The sequence below is a fragment of the Hemiscyllium ocellatum genome, chromosome 10, assembly GCF_020745735.1.
Source record: "Hemiscyllium ocellatum isolate sHemOce1 chromosome 10, sHemOce1.pat.X.cur, whole genome shotgun sequence".
NCBI classification, from domain to species: Eukaryota; Metazoa; Chordata; class Chondrichthyes; order Orectolobiformes; family Hemiscylliidae; genus Hemiscyllium; species Hemiscyllium ocellatum.
The window spans coordinates 29,002,239-29,019,305 of NC_083410.1; the positions used below are offsets into that span (position 1 = coordinate 29,002,239).

At 40.1% G+C, this 17,067-nt stretch overlaps 1 protein-coding gene across 5 annotated transcripts in view; it reads right to left on the bottom strand.

Moving 5' to 3' along the window:
- The window catches only part of ppp1r21 (protein phosphatase 1, regulatory subunit 21), a 100,666-nt gene that overhangs the window by 73,122 nt on the left and 10,477 nt on the right, over nt 1-17,067 (bottom strand). For 3 of the 5 annotated variants that reach the window (XM_060830855.1, XM_060830853.1, XM_060830856.1), the window contains exon 4: nt 13,000-13,104. In XM_060830855.1, the coding sequence (XP_060686838.1) occupies nt 13,000-13,104 (105 nt within the window). The remainder of the gene's footprint in view (nt 1-12,999; nt 13,105-17,067) is intronic. The other 2 variants (XM_060830857.1, XM_060830854.1) reach the window with 1 other exon arrangement.

Consider the following 17,067-nt stretch of genomic DNA (forward strand, 5'->3'; position numbering starts at 1 on the left):
TTCAAAAAGCTTTCAAAAAGTCAATACTGCATGCCTTATACCAGTAACTGCTATAATTTGGAGATGAAAGTCAGGTTGCAAATTTCAACTTCTCAAAAGTATCAATATAGCTACCCTGCAATTTCTGTAACCATTACACCAAGCCCAGAATGAAAATAAACAAAGAAACCTTTAGAATAATATCCAAGTGAACAGCAACTATGTAACAATAATTCAATTACTTCATTTGAAAAAGACCTTAATGTCTTTTCCTTCTCCTCAGCAGAAAACAATTGCCGTGAAACAGGATATCATAGACATCTCTGGTATATTGCCTGGCAAAACTTATAAACCAAAATTCACCAGAAGTATTGGAAAAGAAAACCTACATCCACCCTCTCCAAAAAAAAGTTACCATGGCGCACACAAACTTTGCATGCGATTTGAAGCATTTTAGGAAAAGCCCTTGCAAAAAGTGGTCAGGCTTACCAAGTTATGTTGCAAGGGAAAACCGCAGTGGTGTCGCAGTCATGATACACGGATGCTCAAGAAATAAAACAAGTAACTACTTTTCTGAACTAAAGGGCAAATAAAATAAATATAAAATGGGCAAAAAGCAAACACCAACTGAAACATTCAACAATAAAAATAATTTTCGAATAAACTTTGAGGAATAGTAGGAATAGGAACAGAAACATCTGAAACTTACCAAAGATAACAATATGCCAACTAGTTCCTTTGAATCAAGTTGCCACCACCAAGGAAGCGAACTTACAATTATGTATGATTTGGAGATGTCAGTGTTGGTCTGGGGTGTACAAAATTAAAAATCAGAACACCAGGTTACAGTCCAACAGGTTAAATTGGTAGCACACTGACGAAGGAGCGGCGCTCCAAATGCTAGTGTGCTTCCATGTAAGTCTGTTTGACTATAACCTGGTGTTGTGATTTTTAACTTTGTACAATTATGTAGTTATTTTCACAACATTGGAATGGTGCACCAAGTCAATGAATTACTTTTGAGGTGTAATCATTATTGTCCGCTGAATCATGGATGCTAATTTGTAATATCCCACAAACAAATTCACTCTTGCTGGAGATTGCCATTGCCTCACGCAAATGTCACTTGTCATTTCAGTCCAGGCCTAGATGTTGTCCAGCTTTTGCTACTTATGGGTACTGACGACTACAACATCTGAGAAGTTGAAAACGGTGCTCAACATTGTGCAGTGAACATCCCTACTTTTGATTTTAGTTTGGATGAAAGGTCGGTCATTGACGAGACTGAAGCACACCGTGCCTTGGACATAATGCTGAGGAACCCCTGTAGTGATGTCCTGGAGCTGAGATGACAGACCAACAACTACATCTTTTTTTTGTGCTATGACTTGAATTATTGGATCATTTTCCCAATTCCCACAATGTCAGTTATCTTGGAGATCCTTGATGCCACACTGCTAAAATGATGTCAAGAACAGTTACTCCCCCTTATGCTGGGGTTTAACTCTTTTGTTCATGGTGGACACAAGCTCTATTGAGTTGAGGAATTGAACAGCCCTGGCAGAAGTGACAGCAGGTTATTGCTAAACAAATGGCACTTGATAGCACTGTCTGTGACCTCTTCCATCGTTTTGCTGATGCTTCAATGTGGAGTGGAAATGCTTCAATGTTTCACATACAACGAGGACAATGGAAAACAAAGCAGCCAAATCACAACAAAAACAAAAGCCAGCACAGTAGTCAAAGTGAGTGAACAAGAAAGAAACATCTATGAGGACTATCGTGAAAAATCTGGTTTTAATCTTATTTGCTGATAACTGCCTGCACCTGGTGATCACAATGTAGAGTACCATAGAATGAAGATGCTGATTGTAATCCTAATATTACCATACACAAGGCTTGTATATTTATTACATAACATATTGATCACAATTAAATTTCAGACAGATAACATTCGTGCCAGATGACCATATGTTTTCCTAAATCAAACAGTTTTTTTTAAAACGTTCCAGAGCTAGTTAAAGCACAGAGCTAAGGTCTTTATAAGCAAAAGCCACCACCTTATAAAGGTGGGAGCTTAATTGGAGAATACTGGCAAATTTTACTTCAAGTAAAGACAAATCCGTTTTTCAGAAGTTGGACAGCCAAAAAAAAAGCCCGATGACCTAAAAACAATACGGGAGAAACAAAGATGTGTACACATGGAATGGTTGCTAAATGCTTTTCATGCTTTGGGTCCAAATGTAAATCACTCTACTCTTGGACAAATTCCAAATGTCACAGAAATATTTTTTCCACAAACATTAAGCAGCTGCAGAAGAAATTTCAATATGACCAATAATATGAAGAGTCTGAGAGACCATCAAAAAGAGTTTCCACTATTCTATAATGTTTATTCCTTGATATTAAAACTGAATTCAGAGATTAAGCAATTAATCTGCACAAAAATTAGGGTTGAACTATCAAGACTGGACTATATTTACTGTAGTTTTTCCAAATTAAAACACAAATTAATAGGACTGACAAAATAATTCAATTGAAGGCGAAAGTAGTTGTGTTCAGGAAATCTCAATTGTCTAGTTTTGAAAATCAAGAGGACTTTCAAAATGCAAAACTTCTCAAAATTAAATTATTTCATACCAAAGAATATAATTTGGTGACGTCTTGAAGTTACTTAGGACGAAGCCATTAACATTGCAAAATAATCAGCTTCAAAAGAGCAGTATGCTTTAATTAACAGCATTTGCAATGCAATCACTATTGTACTTTGTCTTAATTTCATGAGTCAATAATTGAAAATATACTGGAATAAATCTACATTGTTAAGAAGTGATAATCCAAACAGGATTGAGCTAATCAGGCTACTTGTACATTTCCAATGATCAGGTTTTGCATAGGTCGTCAAGACAAATTGAAACAACACCCTTACATCGAGGGAGGGACGAGAATTTTTTTTTAAATGTAATTAGGTGACTAGGCCAGCATTAATTGCTCATCCAACAACACTTGAAAGGGTGGTGAGCCTCTGCTTGAACCACAGCAGTCCATGCAGTATAGGTATGCAAACAGTACAATTATGGAGGGAATTTCAGGATTCTGAACCAGCAATATTCCAAGAATGATAATATAGTTCAAAGTCAGAATGACATGCGACTTGAAGGGAATTTACAGGTGATTTTGTTCCCATGCATTTGCTGCTCATCCTTCTCAGTGGAAAAGATCATAGGCTTAGAGAATGCTGTCTAAAGAGTTTTTATGAGATTGTGCACTGCATTCTACAGATGGTGCACGCTGTTGCTGTTGCTGCATTGGTGGCTGAGCGAGTGAATTCTCAGATAATGGATGGAATACCAATAAAGCAGGTTGTTTTGTCATGGATTAATCAACCAGAGACCTGTAGATGCTGGAAATCAAACTGCTAGAAAGCTCAGGTCAGACACATCTGTGCAGAAAAAGCAAAGTTGACATCTGGCCCAGTGACTCAAAGAAAGTTCTGAAGGGTCACTTGGTGAAGTGGCAATCTTCCCAACTGATTCCACCATATTCTGATTTGAGACACGTAGATATAGAAAGGCTTTAGGTACTTAGGAGGTACTTGCCACATAACTCCCAGCCTCTAAGCTGTTCTTGTATCTACACATATTCATTTGTCCTTTCCTAAACCACCATCATAAGTACCATTTCCTAGCAGCTTTCCATTCCAATGAAGGGCCACTAGACCTGAAATATCATTCTTTTTCTTTCCATCGATGCTGTTCGATCTACTAAGTTTCTCCACCACAGTTTGCATTCAGAATAGCTGTTCAGTTCAGTTTCTGCTACTTACAAGACAAAATAGCCAAAAGAAGCAAGACATATACTAAGTATCTCAAATATGAAATGGTGTTTAGATGCAAAAGGCCAATCTATTTATTATTTCATCAAAACATAACTTGAAAAATGTAAGGATTAATGTTTAATTATATTTTAAGAAATGTGAAATGTTAATATTAAATAAATAAATCTAAGACCAACTAAAAGAAAAGCTTTTATCCAATAAAACCCAAGATTTAATTTGGGGTTAAATCAGCTTGGGTAGCACGGTGGCTCAGTGGTTAGCACTGCTGCCTCACAGCGCCAGGGACCTGGGTTCAATTCCAGCCTCAGGCAACTACCTGTGTTGAGTTTGCACATTCTCCCTGTGTCTGTGGGGGTTTCCTCCCACAATCCAAAGATGTGCAGGTAAGGTGAATTGCCCATAGTGTTCAGGGATGTGTAGAGATTAAGTGCATTAGTCAGGAGTAAATGTAGAGTAGTAGGGTAGGGGGAATGGGCCTGGCTGGTTTACTCTTTGAAAGTGGGCGGCATGGTGGCACAGCGGTTAGCACTGCTGCCTCACAGCGCCAGAGACCCAGGTTTAATTCCCGCCTCAGGCAACTGTGTGTGGAGTTTGCACATTCTTCCCGTGTCTGCGTGGGTTTCCTCCGGGGCTCTGGTTTCCTCCCACATTCCAAAAATGTGCAGGTTAGGAGAATTGGCCACGCTAAATTGCCCATAGTGTTAGATGAAGGGGTAAATGTAGGGGAATGGGTCTGGGTGGGTTGTGCTTCGGCGGTCAGTGTGGACTTGTTGGGCCGAAGGGCCTGTTTCCACACTAAGTAATCTAATCTTTTAATTGGAAAAAATATTTCTATCAAAATGCATTATGAAATAGTGAGGCTTTCAGTGCATTAATTGAGTTCTTCTAAAAGTAATAAAAACATTGACTGGTTAAATACTTTGAAACTAGGAAAGCTGTAAATTTAAATCCCAGTGCAGTCAGTTTACATGTGGATATGTATAGAGACATTCCCTGCCTTCAGTGAAAGGCAGAAAAATAAGATAAAATAAATGGGTAGGTATACACTTATTTCACAACTAGATACAGAGTCAGACTACCATTTGCTTGGATCAAAGCCTAACAAAGACAAAATAGGAACCAAAAAAAAAGTACAAATTCTCTAATGGCTTAGTCAGTTAAGGCCAGAATATTTTGGATTTACATGCCATGCTTTTGAATCTTTTTATCCATTTTGAGCAGTAGTTGTGGGAGTTACAATCAACCTTAGCAACCCAGGGCTGAGAGATGGGATGCAGGACAAATCAAGAGAATTAAAGTCAAGATTCTGTCACTAGCTTTTTAAAAAGCGCGCATATGAATAGGATCAGACTTTGTTTGAATTTCATTACATAGTGCCCTCACCCTGCAGTCAAATTCCCCTATTACTCAAATGGGAAATGATCACTCAAGCAATTATCACATGTGGAACCATACCCAATGTAAGTTAACAAGAACAGAAATTGCTGGAGAAACTCAGGTCTGGCAGCATCTGTGGGGAGAAAACAGAAAACAAAGGTTAGGATGGCGGTGGTGGTGAAGGAGAGGTGACCAGGTAAATAGAGATAAAGATAGAGATAGAGCACAAAGAGAAAGATATAGTCAAAAAGTGAGGCACTGGAAAAGCACAGCAAGTCAGGCAGCATCCAAGCAGCAGGAGAGTCAACATTTTGGTCATAAGCCATTTGAATGGGTAGGCAATGAAGAGGCCTTGTTGATAACAAGCTAGGACAAAAGAGAAGCTAATTATGTGATAATGAGAGCCACGAGTAGGAGAGAATGGGTAGGCTGTGCCAGCCAATGCAATGTGACATTGCATAAAGTGCCTTCTGGAAATCTAAGTACCAGCACGAGCACCAGTCTCCCTTCATACTAAGTATTACTTCCTCAAAGAATGCCAATAGATAGGGAAATCACGCCTGACCATTCACAAAACCATGTTGACTTTGCATGATTACTTTGAACTATCAGCTGCCCTGCAAAACTGCTTCATTAATAGTTTCCAACATGCTTGCTATGACAATTGTTAAGCCAACTAACAGTTTCCTGCTTTCTATCTCCTTTACCTTTTGATGAAAAGAGTAACACTCACTACTTTCCAACATAAAATAACCATCCCTGAAACTAGGGGGTTTTGGAAAATGTATCATCTATCATCAGGCCACTTCTTTTGAGACTCTGGGATGAAGTCCATCAGGTCGCGGGCATGTATCACACTGCTCAGTCCATTTACTCAATACCACTTCTCTGATGTGATTAAGGCAAGAATGGAGGTTCGCATTCAGCAGCCATACCCCAAGCCCAATGTCAGATCCCTGGATTGAGCATTGTGCCTTTGAAAGGATAACTTGCCTCAGAAAGCCTTAGGCAAACTCTGTGCAGGAATTTGGAAATTGGAAGCTTAAGGAGGAAGGAGGCAATGAGATGTTTATGACCTGAAGGCTAACATATTCCTTCTTAACTTTAATACTGAATAAGTAGTTATGGTATTTTTAGTGATATGAAATTGCAACACTAGGATGGTCAGTTTTGTTACTTCACAGGGGGAGGCAGGGAAGTAGTAGGCAAATAATTAGTGTCAACTGGTTCAACAATGAGCCTAGGCGATAAACAGCCACATGTAGGAGCTGTTATTGTGCTGTGATTGCACCCCTACCACAAGACCAGAAGGCCCAGGTTCAAGTCCCACCTGTTCCAGAGGTGTTGTAACAAATCAAACAAAATACAAAAGTCGAGGTTTTTGTGGCACAACAGTAGTGTCAATACCACTGATCCAGAAGTCCCACTTCCTCCAAGGAAATGTGATAGCATTTAGTCATAGTGTCATACAGTTGTACAGCACAGAAACAGACACTTTGGTCCAATTCATCCATATCGACCAGATATCCCAACCTAATCTAGTCCCACCTGCCAGCTCCCAGCCCATATCACTCCAAACCCTTCCTATTCATATACATATCCAAATCCCTTTAAATGTTGCAATCGTACTAGCCTCCACCACTTCTTCTGGCAGCTCATTCCATACACCTGCTGCGTGAAAAACTTGTCCCTTACGTTTCTTTTATATTTTTTTAGATTAGACTTACAGTGTGGAAACAGGCCCTTCGGCCCAACAAGTCCACACCGACCCGCCGAAGCGAAACCCACCCATACCCCTACATTACCCCTTACCTAACACTACGGGCAATTTAGCATGGCCAATTCACCTGACCCGCACATCTTTGGACTGTGGGAGGAAACCGGAGCACCCGGAGGAAACCCACGCAGACACGGGGAGAACGTGCAAACTCCACACAGTCAGTCGCCTGAGTCGGGAATTGAACCCGGGTCTTCAGGCGCTGTGAGGCAGCAGTACTAACCACTGTGCCACCGTGCCGCCCTCTCACCCTAAACCTATGCCCTCTATTTCTGGACTCTCCCACCCCAGGGAAAAGACCTTGTCTATGTATCCTATCCATGCTCCTCAATTTAGTGGGCGGCACGGTGGCACAGTGGTTAGCACTGCTGCCTCACAGCACCTGAGACCCGGGTTCAATTCCTGACTCAGGCGACAGACTGTGTGGAGTTTGCACATTCTCTCCGTGTCTGCGTCAGTTTCCTCCGGGTGTTCCGGTTTCCTCCCACAGTCCGAAGATGTGCAGGTCAGGTGAATTGGCCACGCTAAATTGCCCGTAGTGTTAGGTAAGGAGTAAATGTAGGGATATGGGTGGGTTGCACTTCGGCGGGTTGGTGTGGACTTGTTGGGCCGAAGGGCCTGTTTCCACACTAAGTAATCTAATCTAATCTTGTAAACCTCTAAAGGGTCACCAATCAGCCTCCAACACTCCAGAGAAAACAGCCCCAGCCTGTTCAGCCTCTCCCTGTAGCTCAAATCCTCCAACCCTGGCAACAGCCTTTTAATCTTTTCTGAATCCTTTCAAATTTCACATCTTTCCAACAGGAAGGAGACCAGAATTGTACGCAATATTGCAACAGTAGTCTAACCAATGTCCTGCACAGCCACAACATGACCTCCCAACTCCTGTACTCAATACTCTGACCAATAAAGGAAACCATACGAAACATCTTCTTCACTATCCTATCTATCTGCGACTCCACTTTCAAGGAGCTATGAACTTGCATTCCAAGGTCTCTTTGTTCAGCAACATTCGTAGGGCCTTACCATGAAGTGAATAAGTCCTGCTAAGATTTGCTTTCCAAAATGCAGCACCTCGCATTTATCTGAATTAAATTCCATCTGCCACTTCTCAGCCCATTGGTCCACCTGATCAAGATCCCGCTGTAATCTGAGATCACCTTCTTCGCTGTCCACTACACCTTCAATTTTGGTCTCATCTGCAAATTTACTAACTTTATCTCTTGTGCTCACATCCAAATCATTTATATAAATGACGGAAAATAGTGGACCCAGTACCGATCCTTGTGGCACTCCACTGGTCACAGGCCTCCAGTCTAAAAAACAACCCTTTGAGCCAGTTCTGTATCCAAATGGCTAGTTCTCCCTGTATTCCACGAGATCTAACTTTGCTAACCAGTCTCCCATGGGGAACCTTGTCGAACACCTTACTGAAGTCCATATAGATCACATTCTCTTTGTTACTTCTTCAGAAAACTCAATCAAATTTGAGAGACATGATTTCCCACGCACAAAGCCAGGTTGACAAACCCTAATCAGTCCTTGCCTTTCCAAATATATGTACATCCTGTCCCTCAGGATTCCTCCAACAACTTGCCCACCACTGACATCAGGCTCACCGGTCTATAGTTCCCTGGCTTGTCCTTCCCACCCTTCTTAAAGAGTGGCACCTCGTTAGCCAACCTCCAGTCTTCCGGCACCTCACCTGTGACCATCGATGATACAAATCTCAGCAAGAGGCCCAGAATCACTTCCGTAGCTTCCCACAGTTCTAGAGTACACCTGATCAGGTCCTGGAAATTTATCCACTTTGATGCATTTCAAGACATCCAACACATCCTCCATTATAAAATGGACATTGTTAAAGATGTCACCATTTATTTCTCTACATTCTATATCTTCCATTTCCTTTTCCACAGCAAATACTGATGCAAAATACTCATTTAGTCTCTCCCTCATCTCCTGCAGCTCCACACAAAGGGCACCTTGCTGATCTTTGAGGGGCCGTATTCTCTCCCTAGTTACTCTTTTGTCCTTAATGTATTTGTAAAAACCTTTTGGATTCTCCTTAATTCAATTTCCAAAGCTATCTAATTGTCCCCTTTTGCCCTCCTGATTTCCCTCAAAGTATATTCCTACTGCCTTTATACTGTAAGGATTCACTCAATTTATCTTGTTTATCCTGACATATGATTCCTTCTTTTTCTTAATCAAACCCTCAATTTCTTTAGTCATCCAGCATTCTCTATACCTACCAGCCTTTTCTTTCACCCCAACAGGAATATATTTTCTCTGGACTCTCATTATCTCATTTCTGAAGGCTTCCCATTTTCCAGCCATCCCTTTACCTGCGAACATCTGCACCCAATCAGCTTTTGAAAGTTCTTGTCTAATACCATCAAAATTGGCCTTTCTCCAATTCAGAACTTCAACTTTTAGATCTAGTCTATCCTTTTCCATCACTATTTTAAGTCTAGTAGAATTATGGTCACTGGCCCGAAAGTGCTCCCCCACTGACACCTCAGTCACCTGCCCTGCCTTATTTCCCAAGAGTCAGTCAAGTTTTGCACCTTCTCTAGTAGGTACATCCACATATAGAATCAGAAAATGTTCTTGTGCACACTTAAATTCCTCTCCATCTAACCCTTAACACTATGGCAGTCCCAGTCTATGTTTGGAAAGTTAAATCCCCTACCATAACCACCATTTATTCTAACAGATAAAAAAAAGAGATCTCCTTACAAATTTGTTTCTCAATTTCTCTGACTATTAGCGGGTCCATATGCAATCCCAATAAAGGTGATCATCCCTTTTTTATTTCTCAGTTCCACCCAAATAACTTCCCTGGATGTATTTTCGGGAATATCCTAAGTACAGCTGTAATGCTATCCCTTACCAAAAATTCCATTCCCCCTCTCGTCTCCCTTTCTATCCTTGCTGTAGCATTTGTATCCTGGAACATTAAGCTGCCAGTCCTGTCCATCCGAGCCATGTTTCTGTAATTGCTATGATATCCCAGTCCCATGTTCCTAACCATGCCCTGAATTCATCTGCTTTCCCTGTTAGGTCTCTTGCATTGAAATAAACACAGTTTAATTTATCAGTCCGACCTTGTTCTCTGCTTTGTCCCTGCCTGCCCTGGCTGTTTGACTCGCTTCTGTTCTCAACCGTACCAGTCTCCGATTGATCTCTATCCTCACTATCTCCCTGGGTCCCATTGCCCCACCTTACTAGTTTAAATTCCAAGCAGCTCCAGCAAATCTCCCTGCCAGTATATTAGTCCCTTTCCAACTTAGGTGCAATCCATCCTACTTGTACAGGTCACCCCTAACCCAGAAGAGATTCCAATGATCCAAAAATGTGAATCTTTCTCCCATAGACAAGCTCCTCAGCCATGCATTCACATCTGCTCTATCCTCCTATTTCTGCCCTCACTAGCTCATAGCACCGGGAGTAATCTCGTTATTACTACTCTAGAGTACCTCCTTTTTAAATTCCTGCCTAACTCTTTAATCTCCCTTCAGAATCTCAACCTTTTCCCTTCCTAGGCCATTGGTTCCAATGTGAACAATGACCTCCTGCTAGCCCCTCTCTCCCTTGAGAACACTCTGCACCCTCCTTGATCCTGGCACCAGGGAAGCAACACATCACTCTGAATTTTTGCTGCTGGCCAAAGAAACATCTGTCTGTACCTCAGACTAGAGAGCCCCCTAACACAATTGATCTCTTGGAACCCGACATACCCCTCATTGTATTACAGCCAGTCTCAATACCAGAAACTTGGCTGTTCATGCTATGTTCCCTTGAGAATCCATCACCCCCTCCATTTTCTAAAACAGTATACTTGTTTGAAATGGGGATAGCCATAGAAGACTTCTGCACTAACTGCCTAGCTCTCTTACCTTTTCTGGAGTGAAGCCATCTATGTGACTGTATCTGTGACTTTTCCCCCTTCCTATAACTGCCATCCATCACATCCCCTTGCTCTTGTAAATTCCTGATTGCCTCTAACTGTCTCTCCATTCGATCTGATAGGATTTGCAACCAACGACGTTTATTGCAGATATAATCCACAGTAACCCGTAAACTCTCCTTAAACTCCCACATCTGACAAGAGCATACTACTTTACTAAAGGCCATTTTTGCTCCATCACAATCTACAGACCCTAAAAATAACACCGTCTTATTCCTCTACAAAACACTGCTCCAGGTTATGGCTCATATTTCAAGTTTAATCAAGAGACATATCTCAAAAAACATAATCAAGAAAGAACCCACTCTACTCGCTACTACAGACTTTCTGTCATCCACACTTAAAATATCCACTTATCTGTTTCTGTGCAGTGACCTCTCCCAAACAAGTTCCTCCAAGATTAATTGTGAATTTCACTGGTTGTTAACTTTCCTAGACGCACTCAGATATCCAGCGATACATGAACACAAACAGCAAAGGCAGTAAATATGCAGGTTCATGGCTCGATCAGTCTCTCTCTCTCTCTCTCTCTCTCTCTCTCTCCCCTCACCATGTGCTTCCTTTGTCTGTACTGCTTCCTTTTAAGAGTGCTGTTGTTTTGACTTTTTTTTCTCCAAAGTCCCAAAACAATGCAACAGCATATAAAACAGTAATTGTTGCTCCTAGAATTCAAGGAAATCACCTCCTACACTTGAAATACCTCCAAAAAAAAACAAAAAAAAAAGCAGCTGTTACAGCCAGAAATTTTTCCCGTCCTCTATCTTGGATCTGAACAGCTTAGAAAATATTTAAAGTGGCGGAGTCCTGAACTCAGGGCCAGAAGGTCCAGATTCAAGTCCCAGACATAACATGTCTGAGCAGATATCTAAACTACCACAAGTGGACATGATTCTCATAGGCCCTTTTCCCTCTTCAGCTTAAAACAGCAAAAGCTTTCTGGCCCGTGACTGTTATGCAATCTCTTGAACAATTAAGTGGGTTCAATCATGTTTTCCAATAAATCAGAGCCGATTATATCTGCTGCTAATTGAAATGACAAGAACAAAAGCAGTAATGAGTGAAGTAACAAAACTGATCATCCTTGTGTCGCAATTTCATATCAGTAAAAATACCATGGCTTAATCCTCAGTATTAAAGGGAAGATTTTAGCTTTTAGATCATAAACTTCTTGAGTGAAAATTTAGGAGGAAGGAAGCAATTCTTCAAATTCCTGCACTTAACTTCTACTTTTAGCATTATGACCTCCTTTGCATGCTTCTTCTTCCTCAATTATTGATAACATATAATCAAATATTTCAGCTTCACACTCAATCCCTTTGAAAAATAACAAAGGAGATAGATTTTGAGGTGCCCCACTTTCCTCTATTTGAGATTACTTATTTTCGGCTCTTAAAGAACACTGATGTTTTATACATTAAAAACCCTGTACAATCCATGTTGCTATTTTTAAAAAGAAATTCACCTGGTTACTAAATCTGAGTGAAAGTTTAGCAATGCTTTTTGAAATGAAGTTTTCAGAATTTGCACTGAATGACATGTATTAGATAGCACATTGAACACAACAAAGCATCGCAAAGTACTTCAAAGAATGGATTAATAAACTACATTTGACAGAGATCCAATATTCCCATGGGTGATCAAGATCTAGCCAAAGAAGTATATTTTAAAGAAAATCTTTCAGAGGGATAGATATATATATATGGAGGAAATGCCTCATGGTTGAAATTATAGGATATAAGAATTTAGTATTAATTTAATTTATCTATATGCACTTGCACAGGATTTCACATACTTCACAAAATCACCAAAACTGAAGGGATTGAGATTTTCCTTAATATAATTAAGTCAGCAAATGGCACAAACTAAACTCTGCAAACCTGATGGTTCCGATTTTGATCCCTGGTTCATAACAGATAATTGATGTCACATTCTGGACTCAGGAACATTTTAATCCTGTGACGTGATTATAAATTATCAGGATTTCTCGTGCCTAATATTGCAACAATCACAAAAACTGCTTTAAGTGTGATAAATTTGACACTGGAATTAACTTACTTCTCTGTGCAGACGCTCATTTTCCTGTATTTTGTTCTGCAGATCTTCATCAAACACACTCTGTCGCTGTTGGCTCATCTGAGATGGAGGGTCAACACTCTTCTGCTGTACAAAGTCAGTTAAAAATTAGCACTTATCCTAATTTATGTTATACAAAAATGTATAAAAGATATTGCACAACTGTATATGGCATTTAGAATAACAGCAAAAATCTGAGCCAAAGGGGCATTATCTAACGTGACTGTCAACTCCCGTATGTTTATTTCAATTTAGATTTCAATTCTTATCACCACCACTGGGTGATGCTGTACTAATGCAATTGGAGTGAGCAAACATCTCCATGTAGACAAAGTCAGATGGTTATCTTGTCCCCAGCCATCCCTTTAAACATGTCACAAAATATAACAGACCCAAACTTAATCTGACATATACTCGAGGGGAAAAAAGCTGCCCAACTTGTTCCTCAATACATTTCAGCTAGCACAAGGTAGTCTTTGCCCATTGCCGTTTCTAAACTTAAGTCCAATGGATTCACAAACTCTGGCCTGTCAACACAATGAAGCCAACTAACTTCCTGAAGTTTATTTGTTAGCAGTTAGCTCACCTTGTGACCAACACCCAGAAGAACAGCCTACTTGCTTGAACAAACTTCTGTTTCTATCCCCATTGACAATTTGGCATGTTAGCCTGCCGAAACAGGCCAAAGACACATCTCATCAAATCTTTAGGAACTTCTGTAACCACCATGAAACATGGTTTTTAATTTCCATTCCTAACCCTGAGCAGTTTTCAGATTTCAGACCACCCTTTGTCTAATGTTCCCTAGCATCATTTTTCACATTTGGACTAATTCTCCTAATATCCCACCTTTCCACACTATCAATTGACACACACTCTCCTTTTCTTTTCACATCCCTCTTCTTTATTCCCATGTCAACTTCATTCCATTCTCAACTTTCCTTTCAATCACCACCCATCAGTATTCCCTCATCTCCAAACTTCTTTGACTAGATATCAACTCACTGTGAAAGGCCACTGGGGATTAACAAAGAATTCAAAGCCAAACCTGGCCTGCTGTGCTTTGACCAGCAACACATTTTCAGCTTAGGCTATTTAAAGACAATTGATAAAAGAATCAATACTTAAAATAAATGTAATTACAAGTATTCATTTCCTTATACAAACACATTAATCCACATTGCCTCAAAAGGTTGGAAGCTGATACAATAATCTACAAAAGAAATTGGATAACTATTGGAAAGAGGAAGTTTCAAGCTTCTGGAGTAAAACAGAGATGGAAACCTAATTGGATGAATCTTTCAAAACAGGCAGCACACGCACAATGAGTGAAATGGGCTCCTTCTGAAATACACACCACTTAGATTCTCAATAATTAGGTCATAAGACTAAGATGTAGGGGCAGATGTAGGCCATTTACCGCATCAAGTCTATTCTTCAACTTAATGAAATCATGGCTGATCTATGATTTGGAGATGCCAGTGTTGGATTGGGGTGTTCCAAATCATACAACACCAGGTTATCGTCCAATAGGTTTCATTGGAAACACTAGCTTTCAAAGTGCTGCTCCTTCGTCAGGTGGTTCTGGGGCGCACAATTGTAAGACAGAATTTATAGCAGAAGTTTACAGTGTGATAACTGAAATTATACATTGAAAAATATCTTGATTGTTTGTTGAGTCTTTCATCTGTTCGAATACCGTGATAGTTTCACTACTTTCATGTGTAAATGAAAAAAAAACTTTTTTAAAAGTTACATTCTCAGGTTAACTGTAACCTGGTGTCAGTACAGATAAGATGTTGAGATGTTGAAGATGTTAGCCCCTGTGTTCCCAGTCTGTGCCATAATGTTTAGACTGATTCTATTACATGGATTTATGCAATTTTTGAACAAAATACAATGTAACGCTGCAAGTACAAATTCACCCCACAAGCACATGTATACATGTGGGTTGTGCGCGTGTCACACTACAGGTGACCACCATTGCACTATATAAACACGCACACACACGTTTGTGGGGTGAATTTGTACTTGCAGAGATGCATTGTCTTTGCTCAACAATTGCATGAATCCATGTAAAACTGTTAACAGACAGGGAACACAGGGGGCTAACACCTTCAACATCTTATCTGCGCTGACACCATTTACAGTTAACCTGAGAAAGTACCTTTTTTAAAAAGGTTTTGTGATTTACATATGAAAGAAGTGAGACCATCATGGTCATTCTAACAGATGAGAGACTTAAACAATCAAGGTATTTTTCAAAGTATAATTTCAGTTACATCACACTGTAAACTTCTGCTATAATTTCTTACAATTGTGTGCCCCACAACCACCTGATGAAGGAACAGCGCTCCAAAAGCTAGTGCTTCCAATGAAACCTGTTGAACTATAACCTGGTGTTGAGAGATTAATGGCTGATCTACTATATCTCAACTCCACTTTGCCCTTTCCCCAGAACCTTCAATTCCTTTACTGATGAAAATTCTGTATCTAACTTTAAAATAATTAATGACCTAGCTTCAACAGAAGCTCTGCCAGAAAGAATTGCACAGATCCATTCCCCTCTGAGAAGGGATTCATTCTGTCTTCCACACGTGATCCCTTACTCTGACATTATGTCCCCTGTTCCAAGACATGCTGAATCACCAGGGAAAAACAATCCTTTCATATCTACTTTGTTAAGCCCCAAAGAACCTTATGTTTCAAGGATGTGTTTCATTCTTCTGAATTCCAACTGCAACCTATTTAAATTCTCAGAAGAAAATCCTTCCAAACCTAAAATCAACCTAGTGAACGTTCTCTAACCAATGTCATATTTGCCCTAATGCAAAGGGACCAAAATTAATCTCAGTATTCTGTGTGTAGTCTAGCTAGCACTGCAACAATGTAAAACTTCACAACTTCAATAAACTTTTCATGGATTGAATGAATCCACAGAAGAAAAACTTTGCACACAGAACGAATCAGCAACAATTCTTCCTGGAATAAACATTCAAAATAAAAGAGGCAAGGAGACACTGCTAAAAAGAAACTGAAAGCAATGTGCAAATTAGCCATCCGTGAAATGGAGCAGAAGGAACATAGACACTTTCCTCAGAACCAAAACCAAAAACGAGGGTCACTGGACCCAAAACATTAACTGATTTCTCTTCAGATGCTACCAGACCTGCTCAACTTTGAGCAACTTCTGCTTTTATTTCTGATTTACAGCATCCACAGTTCTTTCAATTTTTATTTAGTATAAACATAGTTTCCTGGGAGAGAGATGGCAACTGCTTGATAAGTTCCTGCCTCAAGACAGACGTAATGTTCTCAAGTAAATTGCAGGAAAAGCATGGTTTAGAACAGACAGCAATCCCCAAATGCAACAAGAGGGGAACTACTTCTGATAAGGCAAGCTACAAACTTGAGGTCTCCAGGAACATAAAGTTGGGAATGAAAGAATCTATCAACTCATGAATGATGTCACACCACAAACTTGAAAGACAGAAAATTGTGTAAAAATTTAATATCAGAACAAGTCAGTGGCAGAACTTCAAGAAAACGACACTGCCTAAGAATCGAACCAAGGCACTTGCAGAGACAGATACTATTGTTGAGTTCCGGGCCATATCCCATCAGGTGATAACCAAGGTGGGTTGTCAGGCTTAACTGACATTCTTGAAGAAGGGCTCATGCCCAAAAAGTCAATTCTCCTGCTCCTCTGATGCCATCTGACCAGCCTTGCTTGTCCAGTACCACGCTCTTGACTCTGACCTGCAGTCCTCACTTTCTCCTGTCAGGCTTAATGTGCTTATTTGAGGTGTCTTATTTCGGTTGCTACATGCAATGAAGTTTAAGTAATTGTTTCAATACTTAATTGTCTGAGCGATTTCTTAATAAGTAGCCAAAACAAAAGTAATTTGTGGTGATTTGCCCAAAAATGTGCTTTGTATAAACTTAGCAAGACTTCCCTATTTTTATACTCCATTCCCTTTGAAATAAAGACTGTCAGATCATTTGCCTTCATGATTACCTAAACTTGGATGCTAGATTTTTGTGATTCAT